General features: G+C 47.9%; 1 protein-coding gene across 1 annotated transcript in view; it reads right to left on the reverse strand.

Annotated features, from left to right (window-relative positions):
- Positions 1–16046, reverse strand: part of LOC121544748 (ral GTPase-activating protein subunit alpha-1-like) — a 117895-nt gene that overhangs the window by 69278 nt on the left and 32571 nt on the right. Inside the window, exons 10-18 of the mRNA XM_045209109.1 lie at positions 13291–13548; positions 12928–13113; positions 12619–12690; positions 12322–12470; positions 8304–8427; positions 7741–7910; positions 6915–6982; positions 5828–5998; positions 2578–2766 (exon numbers count right to left, since the gene is read on the reverse strand). Of these exons, the coding sequence (XP_045065044.1) occupies positions 2578–2766; positions 5828–5998; positions 6915–6982; positions 7741–7910; positions 8304–8427; positions 12322–12470; positions 12619–12690; positions 12928–13113; positions 13291–13548 (1387 nt within the window). The remainder of the gene's footprint in view (positions 1–2577; positions 2767–5827; positions 5999–6914; positions 6983–7740; positions 7911–8303; positions 8428–12321; positions 12471–12618; positions 12691–12927; positions 13114–13290; positions 13549–16046) is intronic.

The raw sequence follows: 16046 nt of genomic DNA on the forward strand, positions 1-16046 counted from the left end.
AGACCGAGAGAGAGAGCGAGAGAGAGAGAGAACCTTGTTTTGTCCAGGCCATGAGTACAGCACACCACAGAACAGAGATTAGTCTAGCTATGTAAACTGCACTGTGGTTAGGTGAGGGAGCGGCCAGTCGGTGAGTGTGTTAACTGGGTAGACGAGGGACACTGAAAGATGAGGCAGCATACATATGAAGGCCATGATACATGAATAAACAGCTATTATATTCACTTATATGTTGGGCTGGATTGTCAGAGAGAAGCAGAGGGCATAGAGTATGTCCCCATCCCGCCCACGTGGCTTAACATTTCTCTGGTTAGTCTGAACTTTCAACTGTGTTTTAGTTCTAAACTAGTGAGCTGCCATTAAAAACGTGTGTTTCTACTGCCCTAAGAAGCCACTACTACATGTTCTGCTAACACAAAATTATGGCAAGCTGTGTCAACAGTCAATGTTAAAATACTATCTAGCTACTACAGTGAAATTTAGTGGAAGAAAAAAGAAAAGAGACATTGGACTTTGTGGTAGCGTTGTCATTGAGGTGACTCAAGAGGGTCCAGCTCAATGCGTGGTGCTGAAATCCTATTCTCCATCAGAACGTTTATACTGCCCCCAACTGTTTGGAGGTATATTGACGTGTTGTTGTTAGAGCATCAGCGAAGACTTGAGGACACAGACACATTTCCCAGTTTCATGTATATATGGAAGCAATGGACTTCAGAGGACATTATAATGCTACACTGTATGTATTCTGTGTGAATTTATCAAATGTAAATGAGTTAGATAGCTTGTTCTGCCTGTAGATTTGGCCTCAGTGTGTGCAGTGAATGTGTGGTCCTGTATGGTGTTGTGTTGCTCTGAAAGAGAAGGCTGAGGGGGAGGTGTGAGGCCACATGCAGCATTCAGGGAATAAAGAGGAGGGGCAGCAGAGATTTAGTCCAAGAAGCTGTAGGACGAGGAGGAGGAGGAGGGGAGAGCCGTCCCAGGAGGAGGGGAGGGGGGGCCTTCGGCCGGGCTTTGGTTCTTTTTTGGGATCGTGTCTGCTACTTTAAAACAGGAAAGACAAAAAAAAAAGCTTCATTTCAATCCGCATTCAGCAAAAAATCAAACAGTTAATTAAAAAACTGAAAAAGATGGAGGAGATAGAACGGTGGTGATTTGTGTTTTATTTTTATTTTGTAGTTTTGTTTTCCATGTTGTGGAAGTGCCTTGGAGCACAGCGACGCTCCTCAAGTCTCTCACCTGGTGCTTTCTTTCCAAAATAGCCCAATACATGAGTGTACAGGTCCCTCAGGGGCGCCTCTGTGGCCCCGCCGGGGGCTTTGCTGTGCTGCTGTGGGGACGCGGAGCCGGAGGCGTGGGCCTTGGGCTTGGAGAGAGCATGGACCACAGATTTATACACACCGCCCAACAGAGCCCCCTGCTGCTGCCGAGAAGGACTGATCCCTGACTCCACATCCTGGGACCTGGAACGGGTCCCGCGGAGCCGAAGGGAGGAGCGCCCCAGACGGACACGCCCTGGCCCTGTCACATGACCCCCCACTCCACTGGCCTCCCGCTCCGGCTGCTCCCTGCTTCTGCACGCCCCCTCCCCTCCTGACCTCACTTTGCCCTTTGATTCCCCCACCCCTGCCCCAGCCCCTCCAGACCCCACCCCTCCTACAGAGTGGCTACTGAAGTGGCTGAGGCGGCGCAACCTGGTCCTCCAGTGGGCCTCCTTGGAGTCTAGAGGGTTGTGGAACTGGACAGACTCTGTGGAGGGCCGGAAGCTGACGTGCACCCCTCCCCCGTCCCCATGGCGCTTTTTGGGCCTACCCCGGACCAGCCTGGGCTTGAGGGAGTGGTGGAGGTTGAGGGAGTGGGACTGCTGCTGGGGCTGAGGGGCCTGTTGGCCTGAACCTCCTGTCTCGTTATTATACTCACACTCTGTGGCATCTTGCCTGACCAACTGGGGCTCTTCCCTATTCTCTGTGCCCTGAGTAGTTACCTGCTGGTCTAGGCTAGAGCTCCCCCTGCTGGTCAGCTCCCAGTCATCACTCTGTTCCAAATACTCATAGATGCTCCTCTCAGCAGGCTGCTGCTCTGCCTCTGTACTGTCCTCTTCTGCTAAGTTTAAGCTGCTCTGCTGCCTTACCTGGACCTGTCTCCTGACCTGCTGTGACCCTGACTGTACCGCCACAGCGCTACCCTCCACAGCCTCACTAGGGCCACCCCTCTCCCCCCCTCCACCTCCCTCCTCCAGGGTTATGTGCATCAGGTACTCCCTGAGAGAGCTAAGTAGGTCCTCCTCCCCCTCCATCTCCCCCTCATCCTCTCTCTCAGAGGACTGGGTGAGGGTGGAGGAGAAGGGGGCTCCACCACACGTCCAGTCAGGGGCAGGGGGGCGGGGGCCTATCATCTGCCACAGGTGGTCATAGATGCTATCCCCCACCTCCAGAGAGGCCACCCTGCTACCTGGGGCTGTGGGGGGGTGCAAGGAGTGGCTCCGGGAGGAGCAAGGGGGGTGGTAGGCGTGGTGGCGGTGGGCAAAGACAGCGGTGGTGGTGGGGTGAGAGGGGGGACTGTCGGGGACAGGAAGTGCACCTTTGACCCTCTCAGCGATGAAGGGCTCCATGATGTCGGAAGCGCTGCTGCTGCGGGGGAGCGGGGGCCCCTGGGGTTCCAGGTCACTGGATGCTGAGAACACGTCCGAGGCTGGGTTATTCTCACTCTGGGAGCAGTGGCGGATCCTGGGGGCCCGAGAGGCCATGGCGATGGGGGGGTCCTCCGTATCTGGACAGAGAGGGGACACACAGGGCACAGCTCACTTGAGAGGGGTCCTACCAACTCTACGTACAGGAAAACACAGCGAAGGAAATGGATCAGTAACATTCACCACACCGTGGTCCAGCAATATGATCACATATAGTTGGCAGACTTGCGTTCATAACCATCTTCTGTGGGCATTGCATGTCTATAACTGCTTATACAGTGCATTTGGAAAGTATTCAGACCCCTCGACTTTTTCCACATTTTGTTTCGTTACAGCCTTATTCTAAAATTGATTAAATTGTTTTTTTCCCTCATAAATCTACCCCATAAAGCGAAAACAGGTTTTTTTGAAATGTGACATTTATTAAAAATAAAAAACTGAAATATCACAGCCTTGAGTCTTCTTGGGTATGACGCTACAAGCTTGGCACACCTGTATTTGGGGAGTTTCTCCCATTCTTCTCTGTAGATCCTCTCAAGCTCTGTCAGGTTGGATGGGGAGCATCGCTGCACAACTATTTTCAGGTCTCTCCAGAGATGTTCGATCGGGTTCAAGTCCTGGCTCTGGCTGGGCCACTAAAGAACATTCAGACACTTGTCCCGAAGCCACTCCTGCGTTGTCTTGGCTGTGTGCTTAGGGTCGTTGTCCAGACGTGACACTTGGCATTCAGGCCAAAGAGTTCAATCTTGGTTTCATCAGACCAGAAAATCTTCTTTCTCATGGTCTGAGAGTCCTTTAGGTGCCTTTCGGCAAACTCCAAGCGGGCTGTCATGTGCCTTTTACTGAGGAGTGGCTTCCGTCTGGCCACTCTACCATAAAGGCCTGATTGGTGGAGTGCTGCAGAGATGGTTGTCCTTCTGGAAGGCCATCTCCACAGAGGAACTCTGAAGCTCTGTCAGTGTGACCATCGGGTTCTTGGTCACCTCCCAGACCAAGGCCCTTCTACCCCGATTGCTCAGTTTGGCCAGGCGGCCAGCTCTAGGAAGAGTCTTGGTGGTTCCAAACTTCTTCCATTTAAGAATGATGGAGGCCACTGTGTTCTTGGGGACCTTCAATGCTGCAGAAATGTTTTGGTACCCTTCCACAGATCTGTGCCTCCACACAATTCTGTCTCAGAGCTCTACGGACAATTCCTTCGACCTCATGGCTTGGTTTTGGCTCTGACATGCACTGTCAACTGTGGGACCTTATATAGACAGGTGTGCGCCTTTCCAAATCATGTCCAATCAGTTGAATTTACCACAGGCGGACTCCAATCAAGTTGGAGAAACATCAAGGATGATCAATGGAAACAGGATGCACCTGAGCTAAATTTCGAGTCTCCTAGCAAAGGGTCTGAATGCTTATGTAAATAAGGAATTTCTGTTTTTTATTTTTAATAAATTTGCAAATATTCCTGCTTCGTCATTATGGGGTATTGTGTGTAGATTGATAAGGAAAAAATCTATTTAATCCATTTTAGAATAAGGCTGTAACGTAACAAAATGTTGAAAAGGGGAAGGGGTCTGAATACTTTGTGAATCCACTGTACATCTGTGTAAAGGATTAAATGAGCAGGTGGTTGAATTTAGTCGGCCCAATAGGCAAGTTTGTATTAATGGTTTACTCTAACACAATATCACTCTAACACAATATCGCTGTACCCAAGAGCACCAACCAAGTCCATGCAATAACATGGCAGACAAAACATGGCAAAAACTGCATTCCTTTTCATGGTTAATAGAATCATATTTAAGTTGCATCCAATCATTTCCATATCATTAAAGCCAAAACAGCTGCAGCAGAGGAAACAGACAAATTAAAATACATCAATAAGAACAAATGAGAATTCATCCAAAAAATGGGTTGACAATAACTGTCATTTTTTAGCAGAAGCCATCAAAATCATAAATTGATAGGGTCTAGAGATGCACACCAAACCACATGCAGGGAAAACTGTTTGGATCTGAGAAGGATATTAAATAGTGATTCAGAAACAACAACAACAACAACAACACACCCCCAGAGTCTAGGCCTGAGAGAAATATTGATTTTATGAAAGAAGCAAACAAGAGCTCAAAAACACACCAAGACAAGCAGGCTGTGTGGAGTCACAAGCAAAGGCAAGCACACAAACAATATGCAAAGACAGACAAGAACATACAGATAGTGAGTGAAGAAGTGAAGTGGGTGGAGGGGGGATACAGGTAGATACACAGGGACAGCTAGAGATGGAGGCACAGGTACAGGCATAGAGTAGTGGGCTCTACCTGCCAGCTCGTCAGCTAGGGAAGTGAGGACAGAGTCAGACAGGAGAGGGTGGAGAGGATGGATCAGGACAGGGGCACTTTTAGCGCTGCGGATAAAGGCTTGGGACAGGAGGCTGTCACCCGTAGAGCAGCTACGCAGGGCTGAGGGACGGACGGACGCCACACAGAGAGGAGAGAGAAGGGAGGAGAAGAAGAAGGAGAGAAAGGAGGAAGGGGAGGTAAAAGAAGGAAGGGGGAAAGAAGAGGAGAGAGGGAAGAGAAAATAAAGAAGGGTAGGGGTCATGGAATAGAGACAGAGAGGAAATGGATAGAAAATAAGGAGTTTAGAAAGATGAGGAAGGTAAAAAGGGGAGAGAGAGGAGGAAGGTGAGAAAGTGAGAGGAGAAATTGAGGACAGTGAGCGCAAGGCAGAGAGCAGTGACCTTCAGAGAGAGGAGGACTAGGAAAAGGCAAAGCTGCTGTCTGTCTGTACCTCAGGAGCCAGGTCACAGAGCCCTCCATGTACCTACACAACCCACAAGCTCAGTTGAAACAGTCTTCACTGGAGGACTCCAACACGGTACTGATTTCCCATTTCAATTATTATGTATAAATGGCTAAAATAAGAATAACTTGCCTAGATACATTTGATGACAGTTAATAGCAGTATAGCAGCATTATAGCAGCATTGACCATTACACCAAAACCTTAGTCAAATGTGCCACGTACATAGATCTACTGAAACCATTACATACAGCATTTTAAATAATCCATGAAAATATATCTTAAAGAGGTTAAGACAATATGTAGACATGTAGTTTCCTCTGATAAATATGATGGCTGTGACACTAACCCACAGTCTTCTGGCGTATGATGTTCCTGGCCTTCTCCATGCCTGGGGAGCCAGCGGTGGTGGCACTGCGCTGCCTCATGGCTGCTGCCTGACCGCTCCCAGGCTGGTCCCTGCTCCAGCCCTTAGAGAACGAATGGTCCACAGCCATCTTCTGGCCCTCGTGAGCGCCCCCTAGCGACCAACACAGAGAGGCAAAGATAGGGTACAGGTTGGAACGTCTCTGTGGTGTTAAAAAATAGAAAGGGAGGGAGGGAGAGGGAACGAGAGAGACAGGCCTAGACAGGCAGAGACAGGCGGAGAGAGCGCTGGAGAGAGTGATGGAGATAGTGATGGGTGATGGAGTGAGTGATGGAGAGAGTGATGGTGGAAGTGTGCAGGCACCTAGCACTGTTGTTTGGTTAGCATTGTTTCTGTAGCACACAAATTGCAGTTCCCAAAATAAATGGGTACTGCATTGTTTGAAACCTGGCTGTTTTACTTCATATTCTTACCTTACTTGAAAGTAGCCTATAGCCAAAATCCCACCATAGAAACGTATATAGACTTAGTCATATGCTTTCTCCTGTTCTATTGACTTTCTGTCAACTTTCTTTCATTGTCTAGCAGCCAAATGCATTATCGTAGTCATATTAGCAATCCATGATGGTTTTTGCATATTTAAATCCCCCCTTTCTAAATTTCTAACAGATATTTCCATCTCTGTCCATGAAACCGCTCGTATGTGAGGTGCACATTTTAGAACAGCGGTTTCCCGCCAATTTCATTTTGGAACATTCACGCAAAGGCCTACCGCCGTCGGTACATTGCTGCGCCTAAATGTGGAGAAATAATAGTTTATCAAAATTATAAGCTAAACATTCTGATCTGTTCCATCAGCCTTATTAACTGAATTGGCGTATTCCTCCACTACACTACTTTGTTACCAATCAGTGGGTATTAAGAAGTGAGTATACGCAATGCCCACGGAAATATAAGTGGGTATACGGCGTATACCTGCGTATACCCTCCAGTACACCACTGGGAGAGAGTGATGGAGAGAGGAAGCAGTGTGTGTCCATCAGATTGAGTAAATCAGTGAGAGTTGTACCTTTTCCCTTGTGTTTCTTCTGTTTCTGTTCGCTCAGCTTGTCCAGGGGCAGCTCGTTGAGGTCCAGACTGTACAGGTTATGGAAGAAAATAAAACATTTTAGCAAATAAATGCCTGTTTCAAATAAACGCTTGGTCTAAATGAATTGTTTACAAGGCTATCGTGAACTACCATTAATTGTTTACGAGGTTTAATGTTTGATTTGTTAATTAAATAAATAAACATTAAATAATTCAGCAATGACTTGAAAAAATGATGGCAATCATCCGTTTTTATCGCCAGTAAGAAACTGCTAGCCATTGGCTGCTAACAGCTGAGAACTGCTAGCTAACTGGCAAGCACAAAAACAATCAACAACTTCAAAAGTATAGACCCCCAGAAATCGTCTGATCGCCCTCTATTGGTGAAAGTAAGAACTGCCGAACATGCAGTCAAAGAGTTGAATAATTATTCTGTCAAGGATTATTTTCTGTAAGTTATTTTATATAATAGAGGCATACTAAGACAAAATAAACGTGACAGTGCATAACAGATAACACTAGTGCAGGAAATGAAGAAATTGATTAAAATGCTGGAAGTGAATGCTGGAATTAAACAATTAACTATGAAAATGAACCAAAGCTGTGTGCATTAAAGAAATGGACTCCTGGCTCAAATAGAAGCCGGTCTCTAATAAGCACCTATTGTGTTTAGTGATTTTATCAAATAACTGCCCGGGCTATTAATTGAAGTTTTACTGTATTTTCTTTACAACATGTCTTAACAAAATGCTTGGGCTTGTGCCTTCCACAGTATGTGTGTTTAGCACATTCTCTCCTGTCGTTACCTGTACAGGTTGCGGGCCAGAACCTTGGTGAGCGTTTCCATGGTAAGGGACCACTCTGTGACCAACTCCTCCCAGCAGGTGAGCGAGGACAGCACGGCCAGCAGGTCGTCCCACAGCTCCCTGGAGATGTACACGTTCAGGTTCCCTTTGATCCACGCCACTATCAAGGTCTACCAGAGGAGGAGGAGAGTCAGAGACAGATAGAGTAGCATGACAAGTAGAAACTTCCCTTTGTTCGGTCTCATGCGGAGGAAGGTTACCATGGCTCTCTCAAAAGTCTTTGCTCGATTCCTTGTGTCCTCTTCTGTACTCTCCCAAACTTATTTTCAAAATGTCAGTGGGAAGCGAGGAGAGGATTCAAGGAGAGGACATGAGGAATCAAGAAAATACTATTAAGAAAGAGCCCTTGTGGTTAGTCACAGTATATGTCCCAAATGGCATCCTTTCCCTATATAGCACAGTACTTTGACACATGGGCCCTGATCCAAAGTAGTGCACCATATAGGGAACAGGGTGCCATTTGGGACACAACCACTGTATGTTGTGAGTGCTACGCTGGGTACCTGAAAGACGGCCCCGGCCAGCCTCCCAGAGAGGGTCATGATCTTCTTGCCGTGGGGCATGATGGAGGGAGGTCTCTTCATCACACACTCGGTCACCCTCAGCAGCACCAACAAGATCTGCTCCCTGCAGACGCACAGACAGACACTAGAAGAGTAGTGGTCACATAGGGATACCTCATGTTCCACAAAGAGTGGAAAGTCCCTACCCCTCCACCTTGGCCCTAACCCAGTGCTTCTCAATTATTTTCTGTTACGCCCCCCCTAGGAAGAAGTAAACATTTCGCGCCCCCCAACTCTCCGCCGCGACTGTAAATAGTATAATTTGTCTATAAAATTGTTATAAGTACACCTCTGCATAACATTGTATCCTTATTAACATTAAAGAAAACAAAAAAAGAAAAAAGAAATAAATATAGATCAACTTACAACAACCTTATTTAAACTGTAAACATTTTTTGACCATTTGATACTGAAAAATTAATTAAATATAATCAATAAATAATAATAAATTCAAATTGATCAGCAACATTAACTCAGGAGCACAATATATGAAACACTTTGACCTATAAAACAAAAATGAATAAAACAATTTGTGCTGATTTTTTTTTATCAAAATGAGGAAGTCAGGATTAATGGCTACAATGAGCACATTTTGCAGTGCACAGCTTTTCAAAGCAGGGTTTGAAGCATGATACTGCAACTCTCAGCTCCTGCTCAATGTTTAGCTGGGACCTGTACTTGGTCTTCAGTGCAGCAACAGCAGAGAAGCCAGTCTCACAAAGATAAGATGTTGCAAAAGGAAGAAGAATGCCCATGGCCCTCTGCCCTAAGAGTGGATACTCCCTCTCTACACTCAGCCAGAATTCACTCAGTGTATGTGATGTGAACCTCAGTCTCAATGTGGAGTCAGACGTCATATCAATGAACTGGTCCTCCTCTGCAGAGCTGAAACCAGTTGGAGCTGGTGCATTGAAAGGATCTCTCACCCAGTCATATTGGGAACTGTTTTCAGGGAAGTACTGTTTAAAGAATCCCATCAGTGATGAAATATGCTCCTTAATATATGGAATCACTGAGGTGGCATCATAGTCAGTAGTGTCAACAAATTCATGCAGGTTCTCGAATGAATCAGTATTTCCTTCATCAAGTCGCCTGCCTCACATTGCAAGCTTTCGAGTGAAAGAGCTGATCTTGTCTGTGACCTGAGGGAGGTGTTTATCTTTCCCTTGAAGCTGTAGATTTAGTTCATTTAGCTTTCCAAATATGTCACTCAGGTAGGCCAGTTTTGCCAGGAAGTTCTCATCACTAAATTTTTCTGCGAGGTCATACTTGTGCTCCTGCTCCGAAAACATTCTTATCTGCTCTCTGAGCTCAAAAACTGTGGACAAGACTTTTCCTTGTGACAGCCACCTTGCTTCACTGTGAAACAGCACAGCTTGATGTTCAGCTCCCATCTCCTCACAGATAGCAGAGAAGACTCTTGTTTTTAGTGGTCTGGTCTTTATAAAATTGACTACACCTACAATGTCAGTCATAACCTCACTTAATTCAGAGGAAAGGTGCCTTGATGCCAGTGCTTCTCTGTGTATAACACAGTGTGTCCACTCAGCATTAGGTGAGGCCTTCTTGATGAGTGCCCGAAGTCCTTTTCTCATCCCTGCCATGGTCTGTGCACCATCACTGCAAACACCAATGCAGTTCTCCCACTTTAGCCCATTCTCAGTCAGGAAGCAGTCCAGCATTTTGAATAGCTCTTCAGCTATGGCTCTGTCTCTGACATATTTACAAAAAAGTAGATCCTCACACAGGGAGTTTGTCATGTCAAAACGTACATAAGCGATAAACAAACAGTCTTTGTTGCTGTCAGTTGCTTCATCGAACTGTAAGGCAAAACATTTGTCTTTGAGTTTATCTACCAGCTGTTCTTTAAGATCGTTAGCAATGTCATTTATACGTCTGGCGACAGTGTCATTGGACAGAGGGATAGTTTTTATTTTTGCAGCACTTGCGTCATCCAGCATGACAGAGACCATGTCTAATGCTGCAGGCAGTATCAGCTCCTCTGCTATGGAGTGGGGTTTTTTGCACTGAGCAATTTGGTACGCCACCTTATATGATGCTAACAGTGCTCGCTGGTTTACTGAAGTAGCATTCACAAAGCGGGACGATTGTTGGCAATATTCGGCACGTTTTCGCTGAAAAAACTCAAGCGGCTTATCAGCGTGATTGGGGTGTAATGTCTGTGACGCCTTTCTTATCATCCCTGTTAAATATGTTTCCATGGTGTCTCTTAAGGGTTTCTTATCTGCACTTCATATCTCCTGCTCTGTGCTCTTGTTCGGTGCAAAAAAAACCTACTCCCTGCAGCAAAAAAAAGCATGTTCCCCGGGGTCACACGTATCGCTCCGAGCCCCACCAGGGGGGCGCGCCCCACTATTTGAGAAGGACTGCCCTAACCTAACATAGCAGGCGTAAAAGAAACGCCTGAGCGGTGTCCCTGAATCCAGTTTTCAGGGGAAAAGGAAGCTAGTTTGAAGATACTGTATCCCTGAAAATTGGATGTTTACGGTTTATTCCAACCCTGCTGAGGAGGCCTTTCTGCAGGTGTAAAGCAAAAGTGTAAGCTCCCCCACTACACTGCTTATACACAATAAATACACAAGTATGTGGACACCATCAAATTAGTGGATTCGGCTCTTTCAGCCACACCCGTTGCTGACAGGTGTATAAAATCGCGCACACAGCCATGCAATCTCCATAGACACACTTTGGCAGTAGAATGGCCTTACTGAAGAGCTCATTGACTTTCATTGTGGCACCATCATAGGATGCCACCTTTCCAACAAGTCAGTTTGTCGAATTTCTGCCCTGCTAGAGCTGCCCCGGTCAACTGTAAGTGCTGTTATTGTGAACTGGAAACGTCTAGGAGCAACAACGGCTCAGCCGCGAAGTGGTAGGCCACACAAGCTCACAGAATGGGACCGCCGAGTGCTGAAGCGCGTAAAAATAGCCTGTCCTCGGTTGCAACACTCAGTACCGAGTTCCAAACTGCCTCTGGAAGCAACTTTACCACAATAACTGTTTGTCGGAGCTTTATGAAATGGGTTTCCATGGCCGAGAAGCCACACACAAGCCTAAGATCACTATGCGCAATGCCAAGCATCGGCTGGAGTGGTGTAAAGCTCGCCGCCATTGGACTCTGGAGAGGTGGAAACGCGTTCTCTGGAGTAATTAATCACACTTCACCATCTGGCAGTCCGACGGACAAATCTGGGTTTGGCGGATGCCAGGAGAACGCTACCTGCCCGAAAGCATAGTGCCAACTGTAAAGTTTGGTGGAGGAGGAATAATGGTCTAGGGCTGTTTTTCATGGTTCGGGCTAGGCTCCTTAGTTCCAGTGAAGGGAAATCTTAGCGCTACAGCATACAATGATATTCTAGACAATTCTGTGCTTCCAACTTTGTGGCAACAGTTTGGGGAAGGCCCTTTCCTGTTTCAGCATGACAATGCCCCCGTGCACAAAGTGAGGTCCATACAGAAATGGTTTGTCGAGATCGGTGTGGAAGAAATTGACTGGCCTGCACAGAGCCCTGACCTCAACCCCATCGAACACCTTTGGGATAAATTGGAACACCGACTGCGAGCCAGGCCTAATCGCCCAACATCAGTAACCGACCTCATGAATGCTCTTGTGGCTGAATGGAAGCAAGTCCCCGCAGCAATGTTCCAACATCTAGTGGAAAACCTTCCCAGAGGAGTGGAGGCTGTTATAGCAGCAAAGCGGGACCAACTCCATATTAACGCCCATGATTTTGGAATGAGATGTTCAACGAGCAGGTGTTCACATACTTTTGGTCATGTAGACCTAACCAGACCCTTCAGATCTGCGAACATTGAAGGGTTAGGGGTAATGGGAGTGGTAGGGGGCAAATTGGGTCTGGCCATAAATGTATGCTATGCTTCCCCATTAGAACAAATACGCTGCTCAGTGTTAGCAAGTAGTATTGTGGTGCTGTACCATGTCTTCTGGTCCATGGTTTCATGCATGACCAGGCTGCGGTAGATGTTGAGGACTCTCTTGCACATGTCAACATGTTCCTCCAGCAACATCTTGAGCTCGTTGGCCGGCTCCAGCAGAAAAACATTGGCCGAGTTGGTGACAAACACCTGGGGTGGAAGAGAGAGGGGGAGATGGCAGTGGTGAAGAACTAGACAGTATCGGATGGAAGTTAGTGATCATTCCAGAATTTATGTGGTTGCCTATTTAGCATAATGTGTGTGTGTGTGTGTGTATGTGTTGGCCAATAGAAAATACCTGTAGAGTGGGCTGAACACCGGCATGCACACTGTACTCCAGCAGCTCTTTCTCAGACACTTTATTCACCCCCTGAGGACACAGAAAGACATACACAACAAGTGTTAGACTGAGAGACCATGAAGACAGGCTCCATCATGTGTACTTACTTATCTTTGTTGAGGGTTGTGTTCATTAGATACCAAACGTAAGAAAACAGACTGAAACAAGGAGTGAATACCTGGAGTCATTTTCGTTTCCATTGCTAAATGTTTTCCTTAGTGGACCCTGGAGCTTCTATCCTCCCCCACCCAGAGCCCCAGCTCTCACCTCCTCCTCCTTCTCAGTGTCCTGCTGGGGTACAGGCTCTAGGTTGACCCCTCCAGCCATGGGAAAGAACCTCTCTTCCTCCGGCACCCTCATAAACACAGGCTTGTCCTCCTGGGCGAACCATTCCTGGTACACCCGCACCACCTTCCTCATGGCTGCAGCCTCACACATCGGCAACAGGAAGGCCTGAGAAGAGAGGACAATACATCAATGCTATCTTCTTTGCTCTCTGTGGAGCATACAGCCACACAATACCAGACTTTTACAGGGGTATTTAGAACATAGTAGTAATAGAACTTTATTGATCCAAAAGGGAAACCAGCAATACACAATGTACTGTGCGTGTGAGTAAGTGTGCTGTACCTGTCGGAAGATCTCGGTGATGAAGTTGACGTTGGTCCTGGAGGAACAGAGGACTCGTCTCACCACCTCCATGTCAGTGAGGTGCTCCTCGTCCATACTACACAGGCTGGAGGAGCTGGGCTCCCTCTCCGTCAGGGTGGAGGTGTTGGAGTGGGACTGCTCCTGCTCACACCCCATCCCTCTGTCCAGGCTGTCTGCACTGGGGCCCAGGTCCTCCCCCAGGCCATGTCCCCGCGCTGCCAGCCCTGCTGCTGCCCTCTGGAACACAACCAGAGAAACACAACCACCATTATAGCTTCCATAAGGCCTGGAAATGTATGTAACACAATGCATGAGTTGGAGGTTCACTAGTATATCCCACAGAGAAGTCTGAAGTTTACATACACTTAGGTTGGAGCCATTAAAACTTGTTTTTCAATCACTCCACAACATTTCTTGTTAACCAACTAGTTTTGGCAAGTCGGTTAGGACATCTACCTTGTGCATGACAAGTAATTTTTCAAACAATTGTTTACAGACTGTGATGTCACGAGAGGCTGTGTCCTGGAGGGACGTTACATCCCCCTGAGGTGGCTGCAAACCCAGACAGCTATGGCTCCATCTGCTGGTATGGTCGGGAACTCCACCCCTCTATGGCCAATCTTCCCACGCAGCTGAAACAAATGAGGAGCTGATGAGCTGAAGGTTGGGGAAGGGAAGAGACACAGTCTCCAACCTGGGCTCTCTGGAGGACAAGAGTGCTGCACGTCCACTTCCATGAGGAATATAAGGATTTGGAGATACTTACCTTTGGGAAATACTCACCTTTGGATATATGCACCTGTGGAAATACGTGAGAGACATTTGGAAGGACTTTTTGCTGGGTTGGCCACTAGCTGCAACGTGGACTACAGTAAGGCTGGGGAAAAGTTATCTGAGCGAGTGAGAATTATGATTTTGGATGTGGAAGAGACATCCCTGAACTGTTAACCCTTAAAGAGCCACAAGAGAACAGAATTTTGTTATATTTTCGTTAATTTCCCAAGACCTATAATAAAATCCTTGTTTTGTTTGAACCTTGTCTCCTTGCACTACTTGAGCAATCCCGCTGAAAGCTGTGTAGCCTCTCGTGACGTCACAGATGGTGGAGAATACGGGCACGCTCAAGCCGTTAATAGTGCATGTCAGAGGAGGATACCGAAGGTTTGATCACCCAGTTTTCCAAGTTGGCCGTAGGCTCCCCGCCGACTGGAAATGGAGGACATATTGAAAGCCCTTGTTGCTGGCCAGCAAGCCCAGATGCAAGCAAACGTGGCTCTCTTGGAGGAGCAAAAGAAAGCCAACCTTCTGAAGGCAGAGGAATTGCAGTTGCAGAGACAGAGGGTGGTCCAAAATACCCGCCCAATAAAGGCAAGTGACTTTATATCTAAGATGAGAGCTACCGATGACATTGAGGCATACCTGCATGCATTTGAGGCCACGGCCACTAGGGAAGCCTGGCCCAAGCAACAGTGGGTTGGTCTGTTAGCCCCCCTTTCTAACCGGGGAATCGCTGAATGCTGTCCGGGACCTGGGCCCTGACCAGGTTACTGACTATGATGCCCTGAAGTCTGAGATCCTCAGCAGATATGGACTCACAAAGTTTGGTATGGCCCAGCGCTTTCACAGCTGGACCTTCCAACCAGACCAACCTCCTCGGGCGCAGATGCATGAACTTGTCCGAATCGCAAGGAAATGGCTGGATCCGCAGAGGAATACAGCAGCGGCGGTGGTGGAGGCCGTTGTGGTGGATCGTTACCTACGCGCCCTGCCTTATGAGGCAAAAGCGGTTCATCAGTCAACAGGCCTTGACCACGGCTGATCTGACCGTGGAAGCTGTGGAAAAGTACCAGGCCACCGCGGAGATGCTGAATGCTTCGAAAAGACCCCAGGAGTGCGGCCCCACCACAAATGGGAAGAACCCGTCCAAAGGACCCCCAAGGTCTCGAACCCAGCCCACGTCAGGACTTATCCCGGCTCCAGGGGGAGCCAGAAACCAGGCGGGTCCAAGAAGAGTACACCAGGAGGGGAAACTTCGACAGTGTTACCGGTGTGGGGAGATGGGACATATCTCCTGGCAGTGTGGGAAACCAGCCGATGAACCTATGCCCACTGCGGAGTCCTCCAGCTCAGCACCCACACACCGTTTTGCCCTCGCTCTTGGGAGTCGTAGATGGCGGCCCAGATCGACCCCCCACCTGCCCGGTAACTGTGAATCACCATGATGTGGAGGCCTTACTGGATTCTGGTAGCCGGGCCACCCTGGTGCGTAAGGATTTGGTGGGCCCAACGTGTCTGACCCCGGGGAAAGTCCTCCCAGTTTCCTGTGTCCATGGGGACACCAGAGAATACCCATTACTGAACTTACAATGACCAGCACACGGGGAACCATACACACGACGGCGGGGGGTGGTTGATTCCCCTCCCGTCCCTGTCCTAATTGGACGAGACTGCCCAGCCTTTTACCCACTCTGGAGAGAGTCTCAGGAGAGGATAACCCGAGTACCTCGGAAACGGAGAGGCAAGACTCATCCTGGGAAGGCTCCGGTGCAATCCTCCGAATTACTCACTCCCGCCCGGGCTCTGATAGGGATGGCAGGTGCCCAGACCGACACAGAGACGGAGCTACAGAATCTGGACAAAGAACTGTCTGGTCTGAAGGGGACCGCTGAGAGGTATCGTTTGTTAAAGCAACAGTTAGACATGAAGACAGAAGAGTTAGATATCCTCCAGGCTAA

This window comes from Coregonus clupeaformis, chromosome 29 (genome assembly GCF_020615455.1).
Source record: "Coregonus clupeaformis isolate EN_2021a chromosome 29, ASM2061545v1, whole genome shotgun sequence".
NCBI classification, from domain to species: Eukaryota; Metazoa; Chordata; class Actinopteri; order Salmoniformes; family Salmonidae; genus Coregonus; species Coregonus clupeaformis.